The 14,653-nt window shown below is 40.4% G+C and overlaps 1 protein-coding gene across 3 annotated transcripts; it reads right to left on the reverse strand.

The window, feature by feature from the left end:
• Window positions 1-856: 856 nt before the first annotated feature.
• epn1b (epsin 1b) lies at window positions 857-14,401 on the reverse strand. Of its 3 annotated transcripts, none has more exons than XM_026157104.1 (11): window positions 14,330-14,401; window positions 13,672-13,818; window positions 11,112-11,219; window positions 10,356-10,511; window positions 8,891-9,019; window positions 8,337-8,457; window positions 8,069-8,244; window positions 6,239-7,568; window positions 4,569-4,715; window positions 4,040-4,192; window positions 857-3,507 (listed from the first exon to the last, which is right to left on the reverse strand). In XM_026157104.1, the coding sequence occupies exons 3-11, from the start codon at window positions 11,178-11,180 to the stop codon at window positions 3,038-3,040; spliced, it is 2,751 nt and encodes a 916-aa protein (XP_026012889.1). In that variant the 5' UTR covers window positions 11,181-11,219; window positions 13,672-13,818; window positions 14,330-14,401; the 3' UTR covers window positions 857-3,037. The 3 variants fall into 3 exon arrangements, with proteins under 3 accessions (XP_026012889.1, XP_026012890.1, XP_026012891.1); XM_026157105.1 differs by lacking the exon at window positions 14,330-14,401 and adding an exon at window positions 14,119-14,323; XM_026157106.1 differs by having other exon boundaries at window positions 3,442-4,192; window positions 14,330-14,400.
• Between the last annotated feature and the right edge of the window lie 252 nt (window positions 14,402-14,653).

Genomic DNA, 14,653 nt, shown 5'->3' on the forward strand with positions numbered 1-14,653 from the left:
TGTTAAAGGAAAACCTGCACTTAATATGGTGACACTTTTTATTCAGAATCAGCTTACAGAGGTTTAATTAGTTCAAGGATTCGTAATGAGCAGAAAAAATTGTTCATGGTCATTATTCTGAATCTATCCCGCTGTATGAAGGCGATGGCTAGGATTATATAACTCTACTTACTGTACAAAAAAACAAAAGGCGACACAAGGTCTCAACTGACCATCGTGTCCTAAAATGACTGAAGCTGACTGTCAAATTCCCAATCTGCCCTGGTCTGTTTTTAAGACACTAAAGCCCTCTATTCATGAATGGAGGGACTCAGCTCATCTGTCAATCCTATATTTTCTGCTCTTGTGCCCAATATCTGTAATGGCTTCATCTGCCCTCCACTCACCCTTGCACTTCTAAATTAATCAGGAGATTAATGAATGATGAGTGAATGAATAATTAAAGCAGGCCTAATGCTGTGGCCAAATAAATATAGGCTAAAGATACTGTTTGAAGACAGTTATTTAACTTTGACAATTTGTGGCTGTATGTCTGCATATTTATTCCATAAAAATCTAAGACAACTGGTTTAAACATCCTAATGATAGTAATAATAACTAAAAAAAAAAAAAATCCCATATTTGCTAACGATGCGGAATTTATCAATGTGCAAATATTTATAGCTTTAAACGTTTCTTCTGCACGGGTGCTGGAAAATGTTTTGTGTAAATGTTGGTAATCATGGCCCTCTAGTGGTGACAGTGAGAAAGTCCTCAAAGACAGAAATCATGAGTGAGAAATAATTCAGGTTAAGAAAAGTGAGATTTGAGAAGTTGAGGGATCCACTGTGGACAGCCAGACCCAAAAGAGGCAGAGTGACTGTATCATGAATCGCTTTATTTCTCAAATGTACTGTCACAGTTTACAACACAACTATACATTTTAATACACAGCAAAATAAATTCATTTCATACAAAATTAAATCTGAGAAATAATAGTCATGTGAAGCTAGACTGTATTCCAGTCTGTTTTTCCACCAACGTTCACATATTAACGAGTCAGTAACACAGTAAGGACTCGTACAGCCCATGAAGCACAAAGCCATGTGATCCCTTCATCAGGTTTGCCTGCTTCACTGTGGCTTTAATTTACAGTTTTCAAAACTAATAAATGATGATGATGAATCCTGCTACCATTTAAGTTTTCAAAGTAAAATGTAACAAGAAGAGAAAATACAACCATTTAGTCTCCTTTCAGATGTTTGTGTTGAAGTAAATGAGGAGCAAGTACACATACACGTCCGCTCAAACAGCATACACATTAAACAAGTTGATATTCTTGAACTCTGTTTTTAATTTCGCCAAAACGGTATTTCAGTTTCTCCTCAGAAAGAGCCGGGAAACCAAGAAGACAATTACACAATGACTCAAAAATGTCTACAGAGCTAAACGGGAAGATGAAGCCACCGTTGGTTACCGAGCTGATTCACAAAGAAATATTTAAACAACCAATCAGATTAAAGTCAGTTAACATCACATGATCAATACCACCAGGCCAGCCTGCCTGAAATGAAAGTTACACCTGACCTTGGATCTTGTTGGATTTCATTGCTGTGTCAATAATTAACCAAGCAATAAATTAATAAATAGATCAATAAATAGTTACTTGTGATTGCAACACTCTGATATACAGTACAGTATATTTCCAGGTTTACTTGTAAATACTTCCACTATTTACATCAGCAAAATACTGCACACACACACACACACACACACACACACACACACACACACACACACACACACACACACACAATCCTACAGTGACGCATGTCCCAGTCAAAGATTTACAGGTCCTGTCACAACACTCAAACACACCGAAAACTCTTTAGGATTTCCACACAGACACACTGAGGTGCTCTCCGTTTGTCACACTTGTGCAGGGAAAGGAAAAAATCTAATAAATTCATTTTTAAATAAGAATTACATTGCTCTTTTTTTAATAATCTGTGTATTTGTTTATATATATTACGCTGTACACATTGTGTTTGTATATATTTGATTCATGGGCAGCATCTTGAGTTCAGGGGAGGTTAGTGTAAGCTCAGGAATGAAAGGGTTTTTTATTAAAGCATCATTAGGTGGTTTTGCATGTTTATGCTTCTAAATATGTATAAATATATACTCACCACTTCCCATTATCAATACACCACTTTTGTCGATTGTTTCCTTCTTTCTAGAAAGACACAGATGTAAGTTTACCATGTCAAATATTTAGATTGCTTCGTACATGTTAAGTACTGTCATTTCCTTCTGGCTAAATTCAACAGCACTTTGACAACCAAGCTTAGAAACATAAAAACTGCCACGTATACTATATATTTGAATTGTGAATGCCAGCTTCCACGTGGTGAGCTCTGAACAGATAATCATCCTGTGTGTTCATCACTAGGGAGTGTAGATGTGCGTCCTGTCTCCTGCTCTTCTCAGGCAGCTTGCTTGTCCAAACCAAACAAAAGCATATGATTCAGTGAGAATGTGTCATATGTGGGCTCTTGTGCTCTGTGCTAATTCTCAGCCTAGTTCTGTATAAAAATGACTCACGTCTCTGGAACTCTACTGGAGGGATGAACTCCTGTCTTTTAAAGATATTGCCTCATTTGGTGTTTTGATAATGGCGGTGGAGAACACCCTCAAACATGCTGATCTAGATTTGCCACAGCAGGTCACTGCAAAGGCCACATCACATGATTCACATCAGTTTTACCTTTTTGTGACCCCTTCTTATCTATGGAGAACAATGTCTTCCACCAAGGCTCCACAACCATAAAGATAGAAATTTCCATTACAGGCTAAGGTGATTACTCAGAACAACTTTGCATTGGTTTGGGGGAAAGAGACACTTCAAAGTAAGGTTCAGATATTTTGCTCTAAAATTGATCCTAATGAGAATGCATACACTAAACTGTAGCACTAAACATGCAAAACTACCTTTTTGGTGATTCCAGAGATCCAAATTACATGTCAAGTTGTCAGAACGGGAATGGATTATTTTTGTTCACCATCTCATCTGACCCGCTGCCTGAGACGACTTCAGCGCCAGCCTGTGGGACGGAGCCTCTAAATTGACCGTCACCTGATGGGTGATTTTTACTTGAAAGACACCTGAGTGAATCATTCCAGTTCCCATTAAGATGGAGCCTGGATATCCAAACTGCACCATTCCCACTCCTCCAATGGGGGAGTTCATGTTGTGTCCTAATTGTGGACTCTCATTGATATAAATGGGATGTATCATTTGTGTTTCTGGACCTATCTGAGATGCCTGAATCATACTGATGGAAGAATTAGACATTTCCAGAGTATTCAATGATGCTGAAGGATTGTTAGCTCCAAAAGTGGGAGTTGGTGCACCATGGGGGGAAGCTATGGTCGAAATGAAAGGGTTGGAGTATGAGGGTGATGTTTCAGCAAAAGCTCCTGGTTTTAGCAAAGGGCTGGATGTCATGCCCGCTGTTTTGAAAGTGCCTGGGAAATCAAGGAGAGTGGCAGGAAGATGGAGGGTTGAGGGGGAAGGACGGAGGGAGGGAGTTAAACACAGTTTGAAGAATTCCAGTAAAGAGAAAATGTGCCAAGGCAGAGCAGAGAGAGGGGTGAGAAGGGTTATACATCTGCTGGTTAATGTACACTAGTCTTTATACAGAGTAACTTCACTAATGCTCTCTCACACACACTAATGTACAGAACAACATCTACACACTACAGCAAGGCCACAGGGGCAGGAAGGGGAGGTAAAACACACGACCACAATAAGTTTCTCCATACAAACCTACTGATAAATATTAGCCATCACCCCTCTCATCTTATCTTTGAATGACTTCAGACGAACACAAGTGGAATGCATTTTTAAAATCAGCAGGGAGTGACTTTCATTTGTCAGGTCTTCGAGGGTGTTCATGCATCCGTTTGAGTCAAGCGCACCACAAATATTTCCACATGATGAATTTGTCAGAAAAGTTACTTTTCACCCAGACTGACGCGTCATTTTTTCTGTCCTTACCGATGGCTTGTGTTTGGGCGTCAATGAGAGGGCGCTGTCTGGGTTTAGGGTCAGATGAAAACAGATCGTCCAAGTCAACCAGTGATGCCTCTGCTGAGCCCAAGAAGGAAGCAGTCTTTCGATACATCGCGTCTTCCTGCTTCGAGTGCTTTCCTGCAATAAAATAAAGGTCCAGTTCTACTCTAAAAGGTGTTTTCTTTTGGGGACAGGTCAGGGAAGAAGAGAGAGCAAAGTGGAAGAGAAGGTTAATAGATTAAGACTGTTAGGTGACTGCTGACTGACGGGGAAATGAGGATGAAAACAAGGAAAATGGTGACAAGTGCAAATCACCATGTATGGACACAATAATGAAGGTTTAACGAGTCCCCACTTTCAGGATATTAATTAAAGACAAGCCAAACATTTAGTCAATTAAATCAGAGCAGAGTGTGTTATAGGTGATTATACACAGACAATCAGTGTTTGCTCATGGGAATAATGGATAAATGACACAAACATGTATTCAGACAGTGTGTAGAATGTGATGTACCTGTGCCATTGCCACTTGTGTTGCTTGATGCACCCCAGGGGTCATTGGATTTAGATGCTCCATCTCCAAAGGGGTCACTAGATGGGGAGGAGTCTAAAGGTGGAGCAGGTGCACCCCATGCATCGTCTGTACTGGCAGGAGCCAAAGCTAGATGAGTAAATTAAACAGACAGGTTCAGGTGATGGAGAAATAAATGACAGAATTAACTCCTCTGGTTATTCCAGAGTTTTGGACCATGCTACTCAGCCTTCTTCAACAAAGACATAAAGGTGCCACATGTGATGTAAGTACAGAAATTCAGTCACAGGTCTTTCTACAACTAATAAAAATCAGTTTCCAAAATCAGTTTTCATTCATGACTGTGTAGCCACATCAGACACCACCTCCATTGTCAAGTTTGCTGACGACACTGCTGTTGTGGGCCTGATCTCCGACAACATCGAGACGGCCTACCTGGAGGAGATTAGGAACCTGGAGACCTGGTGCCAGGAGAATAACCTCCTCCTAAACATCAGCAAGACTAAGGAGCTGATCGTGGACTTCACTACAAAGCAGGCGAGGAATTACAAACCCCTCATCATCAGTGGCACCACGCCAGTGGAGAGAGTGGACAGTTTCCGATACCTGGGTGTCCACATCACTCAGGACCTGTCATGGTCCTGTCACATCAACACCCTGGTTAAGAAAGCCCGTCAGCGTCTCTTCTTCCTCAGAAGACTTAGAGACTTCCATCTGCCACTGAAGGTGCTCAAGAACTTCTACTCCTGCACCATGGAGAGCGTCCTGACGGCAAACATCTGCACCTGGTTTGGGAACAGCACCAAGCAGGACAGACGAGATCTGCAAAGGGTGGTGCGCTCGGCAGAACGCATCATTCAATCAGAGCTCCCTGACCTGCTGTCCATCTACACCAAGCGGTGCAAGTCCAAAGCTAGGAAGATTATGATGGATCTCTCCCATCCCAACAATGGACTCTTCTCACCTTAAGGCCAAAACAGAGAGAATGAGGAGGAGCTTCTTCCCCCAGGCTATTCGGGGCCTGAACCAGGTGTAGGACTGGACTCTCCCAAACACGTCACTATAAGACTGGACTCTCACACACGTCACCACACATTTCCTATAATCCTATAATTCCTATAATTTATAATCCTTATCTTTATAATCTCTTCTGCTATTTGCACATTCTTTACTGTAAATTCCTAAGTTAATTTGTAAATTTTTGTAGTAAAGTGTAAATTGTAAATATTGTAAAACTTTTCTTCTGTCATTTAATGGTCGGGCATTGTACAGCTACAAGCATTTCACCCCCATGTCATACTGTGTATGGTTGTGTGTGTGTGACAAATAAAATTTGAATTTGAATTTGATATGCCTTTTTGTGAATGTGTGCACTTTAAAGTGCCATGTAAAACTCCACAGTGGAAATGAAAGGCATATACACCTACTTACAATGCATTCTCAGTGCAAGGAGTGGTGAGCACAGCAGCCCCACCCACCTTCTGTTGATAAGGGTCAGCCAATGAAAAAAAGTTGGCATCTTTTTTCAGATAAGTATAACAGTCATTTTGAACTACGACTAATTCAAACCGGTTAGAAGTTAGCAAAATTCTTCAGCTTTACGTTCTGAGAAGTACTATCCATATACAAGTATTTATTTGTTTGTTTCTTACCTGAAGGCCCCCATGGGTCATTGTCTGCTTTGGATGCATCTCCAAATGGATCAGAATTACTGGTAGGTGAAGAAGCACCTGCCGTGGTCCCCCAGGGATCTGACCCGGTGGCTGGTGGAGAAGTGGCTGGGGCTCCCCATGCAGCTGTGCTATTCTGAGGCGAGCTCACTAGAGGGGCATCGAAGGGATCTGTGGCATCTATCTTTGGTGGACTGGATGGTTCTGTGAATGGGTCTTCTTTAGGTGGTGTTGTTGGTGCAGCAAAGGGATCTTCCTTGGTCGGTTTAGATGTTGTGGAGAAGGGATCCTCTTGAGGTGGAGATGTTGGGGCAGCGAAGGGGTCATCTTTTGCATGTAAAGATGGTGTAGAGAACGGATCCTCTTTGGGTGGTGTTGTTGGTGCAGCAAAGGGATCTTGAACAGGTTTGGTTGGCACTGAGAAAGGATCTTCTTTAGGTGGTGTTGTGGGAGCAGTGAAAGGGTCCTCTTTCCCTGATGACGGTTCTGCAAATGGGTCCTCTTTAGGGGGTGTTAATGCTTTTGCACTGAAGGGATCATCTTTTGGAGAGCTAAATGGATCGTCTTTAGGTGCATTAAATGGATCGTCTTTAGGTGCATTGAATGGATCGTCTTTAGGTGCATTGAATGGATCGTCTTTAGGTGCATTGAATGGATCGTCTTTAGGTGCATTGAATGGATCGTCTTTTGGGGTAATGAAAGGATCTTCTTTAGGGGCACTAAAAGGATCATCTTTTGGGGCGATAAATGGGTCATCTTTTGGAGCTTTGAAAGGATCATCCTTTGGAACATTAAACGGATCATTGTTAGAAGAGCTGAAAGGGTCTGGTTCATCTTTCTGAGCAGCAAATGGATCCTCCGTGTCTTTGGGGGCACTGAAAGGGTCTGAACTGTCCTTTGGGGTGTTGAAAGGTGTTGATGCACTAAAGGGATCTTCCCCATTTTTCGGTGCCGCAAAAGGATCTTCCCCATTTTTCGGTGCCACAAAAGGATCTTCCCCATTTTTCGGAGCCGCAAAGGGATCTTCCCCATTTTTTGATGCCACAAAAGGATCATCATTAGTTTGATCTGCTGCAAATGGATCTTTATCAGGACTTGTTGGAGCCCCCCAGGGACCACTGCTAGCTGCTGTTTCAGTTGTGTCAGGTCTTGAGGGGGTGCCCCATGGATCTACGGCCTCTTTAGGTTCTTTGGGGGCTCCCCATGGGTCCGTTTTTACTTCCTCTTCTTTCTCTCCTCCCCAAGCATCAGTTTTAACATCAGAACCTTTATTAGCATCCTCCCATTTTAGCTCCTCTTCACTCATCTTGGCCTAGCATATCGTTGCAAAATGGTTAATACAAATAATTCATATGCCATAATAATTTCATATACCAAAATGCTATATGCTGTGGCTAACCTCCATTTAATGGCACAATACAGACGATAGTTGTTCTTAATCAGCACATACAGTAATTAAAAATATATAGCTAGGTTAGACTCTTACTACTACTACTACTACTACTATAGTTGCTGGATAGACTGCAGGTTCTTGGACTGAGGCAGCCCTAAAAACCAATGGAGATCAAACTGCAACACATCATAGGAATCTGCAATGGGCTTCTCAATATATAACTTCTGCCTATTGAGATTTTTTTGTTTACTTTAATAAAACAGAAGGCCTTCAAATGTAAACACATTGGCTAAATGTTTGGAGAGTTTCCTCGTTAGCCTACCATTTATCGGCAATGGCTTTTTATCTGAAATAGAGCCTCTTGGCAGCATCATATTGGCGTAATGTTCGATCTTTCTACACCTGTGCACTGTACTTACCCGTCTCTCTGTTTCTTTCTTCTCAGCTTCCTGTTTAAGCCGCTCTTCTTTGCGGGCGGCGAAGGAAGCCGTCAAGTCAGCTACAGAGGGTATGTTGTCCAAAGATGGAAGCCCTGAGGCCCCAGGTACATAACAGGGCTTATAGTTTGGATCCTTGACGTTGTCCGTAGATGATGCTGGTTAGAAAGTAAGCAAAAGAATATAAATGATCAGTGAAGAAAACCTGTTGGAACAACAGTATATAGCAGTGATATAAAAAAAGGCTTACCAGCTGCACTTTTTGATGTCTTTTCTCTGGTTTTGACAGCAAACTCTCTCTCTTCCTTTAGTTTCTCATCGTCCTCCATAAGAACAAGAACAACCTTGGCCTTGTCTCTCACATTTACACCCTAGCACAAATATGGCTACAATAAGCGTTCACTTGGCTCTGACCATTTCAGAAAAATTATTTAAGCCTGAAATACTTGTGCTTGAAGAAAACCCCAATGCTTTTTGCTAAACAAGATCAGAACTATTCAAGATCTAATTTAAAACAAACTATAGCACATGATTAAAAAAAAACAAAAAAAAAAAAACAAGTTTATTCATGCTGTAGAGAAATTAAATGTGTTTGTTACTCTGAAAAGGTTTTCAGTTAGGAGTATCTTAAGGTGATTGAGGCAGCAAACCTAGACTACACTTTCATTCTTGCTGTAAACCTGGTCTGAAGGTTAATGACATAAATATTATAGTACCAGTAACTGTCTTAATGCATAGCATGAAATCCTTTAATGGAACCTAAAAGACTACATCCATTTGACATAATCAGGAAGTGTGTATCACCTGATCTTTGCCATCCTTTTCTACAAAGCGGTACTCTGTGAGAGCTTTGACAATGTAGATGTTGTCTTTCATCTTCAGAAGCACGCGATCATCACCGGTCTTCAGCAGGTACTCCAGGAGTGTCAGGGACTAGGATAAAAAACACATGACAACACAAACTCATTTATATACAATAAAAATGCCATTTCCTATCACTACAATGCTTCTTGTTTTATCTGCATTAGGGAATAAATAAGACAAGTAAAAAGGAACAAAAAATATTGGTGCAATGGATGAAAGATAAGAAAAACAACTGAAAAGACATAATTTCTCTGGAACTGATGAGCCAACACTGAGTCATGTGGCTGACTGGCAAAGCTGAAATGGAAGCAGTGATACGGCTGATGTTCAGAAAGTAATAACTGCCACTTAATAGACTAAACTGTGCTTTTAAAGAGAAACTAAATATATTTTTGCTGTAAGGTTTTTTGTTTTTTTTAAACACTAAATATTAAAAAACTTTACAAAGTTAAATGTTTATTTTTAAAACCTTGCATATTCCTATATAGATACTGTACATGCTACTTAGATGAAGAATGCCTTCTATCTTCTCTGTTGGTCCCATCAGGGGGTCGTGACAGCAGATCAACTGCCTCCATCTCACCCTATTCTCCGCATCCTCTTGTGTCACACCAACCCTCACACCAAGCTGAGAGAGGGTTCCCTATGTGCTAGCTTACTGTTATGCTGTTCTACTGAATTCAACTTACACAGTCTGTTTTATTAGATTATTTTTGCTTTTCATTTGATAATGGCTGCACAGGAAACAAGTAGAAACAGTGTTATGAAACTTAAGGGTAAGAGGCTTGGGGAATAGTTGAGGAGTTTAACCAATGCAACAATCCTTTTATTGTTAATCACAAAAATAAAACAAAAGCTGTGGTATATGAGGTTTTACATGCTGCCCTCACTCTAATTCAAACAATCAACACTGTGATGGATTAAAACTCAAACTAGTTCTTTTGTGTTAATTTTATTGATTTATTGTTTCCTGTGACAGATGACTTCAGTCAGTCATTCATGTAGTTTGGAGCAAACTGCAACACACAATCTGTACAGCCATGTTTTGAACAGGCACAATCACACAGACATATTCAGTGACTGTATCGTGTAGCTGTATCAACATAACATGATTTTGCATGTGGTGCATTAAAGGGACATCTGGAAACTGTAGCTGCAAAAAAAAAATAAAAAAATAAAAAAATAACCCTCACTTCAGATGGGCACCGCATTGTAGAGATGAGTAACAGAAGACAGAAACTGACTATATCTGAAGATGAATGTTTCCCATCTTTTTTGTGAATAAATGGACAATTCCACACTTAACATCTCATCCCCGAAGAATCCAATATATGTCTGAAACCAGCATCTATCCTCTAAAGCAAACCCTTCTTTGTTCCAGTGTTACTCCTTCACCGTCGCTCACCTTGTGGATATGTCTCCAGTTCTTGTCGTCTTTCAGCCGTTTCCAGAGCATTGTCATGATCTCATTACAGGCCACAACGTTGTACGTTAGGTCGGAAATGTCGGCCATCTGAGAGCTGGATGGGCCCCATGGGTCATTGGATGTCGCCTCTCTCACCTGCAACAGAAGTAAAGAGAGTAGAAAGAGGCCAAAACAGCTTCAGGAAAGTTGAAAGTTTGAGATGCTAACTTATAAAATGTTAACATCAGGGTTTTGGAGGACTGGCAGCAGCAGGGCATCTCATTACATGAGCCATGCTACCAAAGATGTTTAGTAATCAGTTCTCAAGGACATTATTGATCATGTTTGAGATCAGCATCCAAAAAAGGAGTTCATCTCTATATTTTCTTTGACTCTAAGAAATTCAGGTTCAGGGCTTAAAATTGATGGTTTCTGCTTTGTTTTAATTAGTAGGGTTTTTACTTGAGTAACCCTTTAGTCACTCTAACCTCTTAAAGTATAAGCAATTGTTACCACACCAGACGACTTGAATTTAAAGCTACTAGTGTTCAAACACATGCCAGAAATGTATTATTTGTTGTGCATACAATGATGCACAGACTACATAATAAATATTTACCTTTATTGTCCTCCTAAATTTAACCTACATAATTTTTAAAATATTATTTGCATTACTGGATGAGGTAATATTGAATTGAAAGGCTGAAAACATTATGGTTTTGAGGTCATACACAATTTAAATCTAGCTTCTCCTACCTTGACCTCGGCCTCAGAGTAGTTCTGGACCAGGTTCTTCAGCTGTCGACGGAGCATAGAAGACGTCATGATGTCCGGAGGAGAGGTGGGGAATCAAACCACCGCGATCTGATTTAGAGAAAACATGAGAACAAAGCAAAAGAAAACACAAAGAGTTCTAAAAATGTAACATTTTTGAAATTTCTGGGGATTTCTACATCGATTACCAAGGAAATTTACCCTAACTTTTATCTGAAGCTACATCCACATATACATTTTTTTGCTAATTGTGCATCATTTTTGTAGTTGACGGTTGGTCGATAATGGAGATGAAGCAGAGGTTTATTGTTTTGTGAAAATGCTATCTTTATTTTAGTCAGATTGCTTGGTTCAACATAACTGGTGTTCTGATTGCTAAGACCCAGTAAAATGTTATGTTGGACCAGGAACTACCCAGCTGTTGGCCTATTCAGATCAGTTTTTCATCAGACAGCAAATTGGAAGAAGATAAACCCCATCTTTCAGCTTGTTGCACAATCAGTGAAGCAGCACAAGACTTTGACTTATAATAATGACTGAAAATCTTGTAGATCCACATGTCTAGGAGCATGTGTGTGATAAAAACACTCACAAGATTTGGTGTAATTTGAAGTGCAGCGTCTCTGATGGGCTCACTTTATGAGCCGCAGAGAGTGAGCACTTGGACGGAGACTCAGGTGGAGTTTTTTTTCTATAGTTTCAAACAGCAACACTTTGTTTCTGTAATCACAATCAAACCTTTACAATTAAAAAGCCCACGAGTCGTTTATCAAGCTATTTCTTCAGTAGCCCTTAACATGAAAAGGAGATCCTCCCATCAAACACCTGTTTGTTTTATACACCGACAGCTGTATAATCTATACAAATAAACTGAGTGAGTTTGTCAGTTTTAAATTTGACCGTCCTGCTTCTGTCTTTATAGCAGAGATACCTGCAGCATTACAGGGTGAGTCAAAAGGGAAGTCACAATAGCTCTATGACATTTATTTTCTAAAGCTCAAGTTATTTTATACTTTCCTGTTTTATATCATTCATAAAAACAGACAATATACTAATAAATGATGCCATTTTATATATTATTATTATTATTATTATTATTATTATTATTATTATAAATCCAGGCCAGGCCTACACTGCTTTTTGAAAACTTCACTCCGACTTGAACAAAATTCCATCATGGATATAAATTTGAGTGACCTCTAAGTTACATATGGGCAACGTATGTTGAACGTGAAATGTGAAACAAATGCAAACAAACAGCAGGGTGCAAGATGCTAGCAGGCAGGGGACACATGGAACGCCATAACCAAGTAGCTGGCAAAGTATACAGGAACATCTGTGCCGAGTATGGCCTGAAAGTTCCAAGGTCAAAATGGGAGACGCCCCCTAGGATGGTCGAGAATGACTGAGCTAAGATCCTGTGGGACTTCCAGATACAGAAAGACAAACTAGAGATAACTAACCAACCAGACATAGTAGTGGTGGAGAAGCAGAGGAAGAGGCCGTAACAATAGTGAATGACAGCAAAATCAAGAAGAAGGAACACAAGAAGCTGGAGAAGTACCAAGGGCTCAGAGAAGAGCTCGAGAAGTTGTCAAGGGTAAAGGTAACAGTGGTCCCAGCGGTGATCTGAGCACTTAGTGTAGTGACCCCCAAGCTAGGCGAGTGGCTCCAACAGACCTCTGTCCAGAGGAGCGCAGTCCTAGGAACAGCAAAGATACTGCGCAGGACCCTCAAAATCCTAGGCCTGTGGTAGAGGACTCGAGCTTGAATAATAGACCACCTGCAGGGCCGAGACGGGAATTAGCCACTGTTTCCCTAATGCTTTGCTGAGGCATGTTAATGCCAAGTTTTGCCTTGTCATTCAGTGACAATCATTTTTTATTTGTTGTTATTTCTACAACATGCATCTGCACAAACTTTTTTAATTAATTATTTAGAAAATTCTGTTAAAGTGGATGCTCAATTAGCTCGTAGGCTAAGCAAGTCAAGATATGCTGCAAGGCTAGATGCAGCAGCCCATGGTTGACTCCAACCTGAGGTTATTTGCTGTGTGTCCATGTAATCTTCACTGTGCTATTAAATGAATTCAAAAAAGCCCCCAAACTAAAAAAAAAAACAACAACTAAAAAGCAGTCTGTTAACGCTTTTGTCAGATGATAGGAATCATTATAGTTGCTAGTGCAGAGGCAAAACTCTTACATAAAAATCTAAATGTCATGCATGGTGTAGATGCCACAAATGGAGAAAAACACTGTGAAAGACACAGTCAAAGAACTGCTCTTTCATTCAGCTATGAATACTGGTTTCCCTTTGAGCCCGAAACCCCCCCCCAAAACCCTTCAGTCTGCAGCTGCATATAAAGTTATGTTTTTTTTTGTACTTCACTCTGGACCAATACAACTCTGACCTACTGGCCTGCTTTTTAATCTACAACTCAATTGATTTTGACGATGGCAATGCCACATATAACAGTAATCAATACACAAATCATATGCAATGCAACTATATGTTCTCGCGCATGAACAACACAGTGACATACCTTCAGTAAAATCGTCCTCTGTTGTAAAAGTCTAACTTTCGGTTGTATTTGTGCAGCTCCTGGCTCAGTTAGCATTCATCCTGCTGATCCCCTCTTCCTCCTGCCTGCATTGGTTTGTCTGAGGATGTCAGAAACCAGATCCTAACGCTGCAATGAGAAACCAGTCAACATATAAAAGAGCTGACCAGTGGGAGGTACACATAACTGACTGCAAAGCGTAAACTAACCTAATGTAGGTGACAGCTTTGTCACTGCGACAAACATATATCCCCACCTACGTTAGCTCAGAATCTAGCTGAGCTACAAGCTAGTTAGCTACCAGGGCATGTTAGATAAATTTTAAGAAAAGAAAAGATAAAATTGCATGTTTAGCGCAACTGGATACTTAGTCTTAGGATACGCAGTCGTGGTGTTTGTAACAAGAGTCAGGGTAGGTGTTTTCAGGACCTCGGAGAGCGACTGAAGACGGTCAGCAGGCGTCAATATGGCTAACAGCCAAGCGGTGTTGTCAAGGCAGCGAGCTCCATCATAAATATCCGATTTTAGTGTTCAAATGGTGGGATATATTCCACGAAACGTCCCCTGCTTTTAGTTCAAAACTACAACTGACGTTTTGCATATCAAACATGCATATTTACAGTAAAAATAAAGCACTAACCATGAGCAGATATTCAGGAATCTTCGAGGAGACGACACGACCGGACGGTTTCCGCTTCCGCAGTTTTCAGCACCTGCCAGGCCACGCCCCCTCTCAAAATTAGTGTTATTTATGTCTTTATATATTTATTTATTCATTGATTGATTTCAATTCCCAATATAAACAATCTAGTTCTCTTTTGTGCCAAAAAAATAATTTTCTTTTTGTTTAAAATTTAAAATATCATTCAGTTTTATGGTAGTAAAGTATAATTTTTTTTCTGTTGCCTACGGTTACGGTCTAAGCTTTAAATGACGTCGTGTGTCAGTTAGGTCCCCCTGAACC

Source organism: Astatotilapia calliptera, chromosome 22 (genome assembly GCF_900246225.1).
Source record: "Astatotilapia calliptera chromosome 22, fAstCal1.2, whole genome shotgun sequence".
Classification (NCBI taxonomy): Eukaryota; Metazoa; Chordata; class Actinopteri; order Cichliformes; family Cichlidae; genus Astatotilapia; species Astatotilapia calliptera.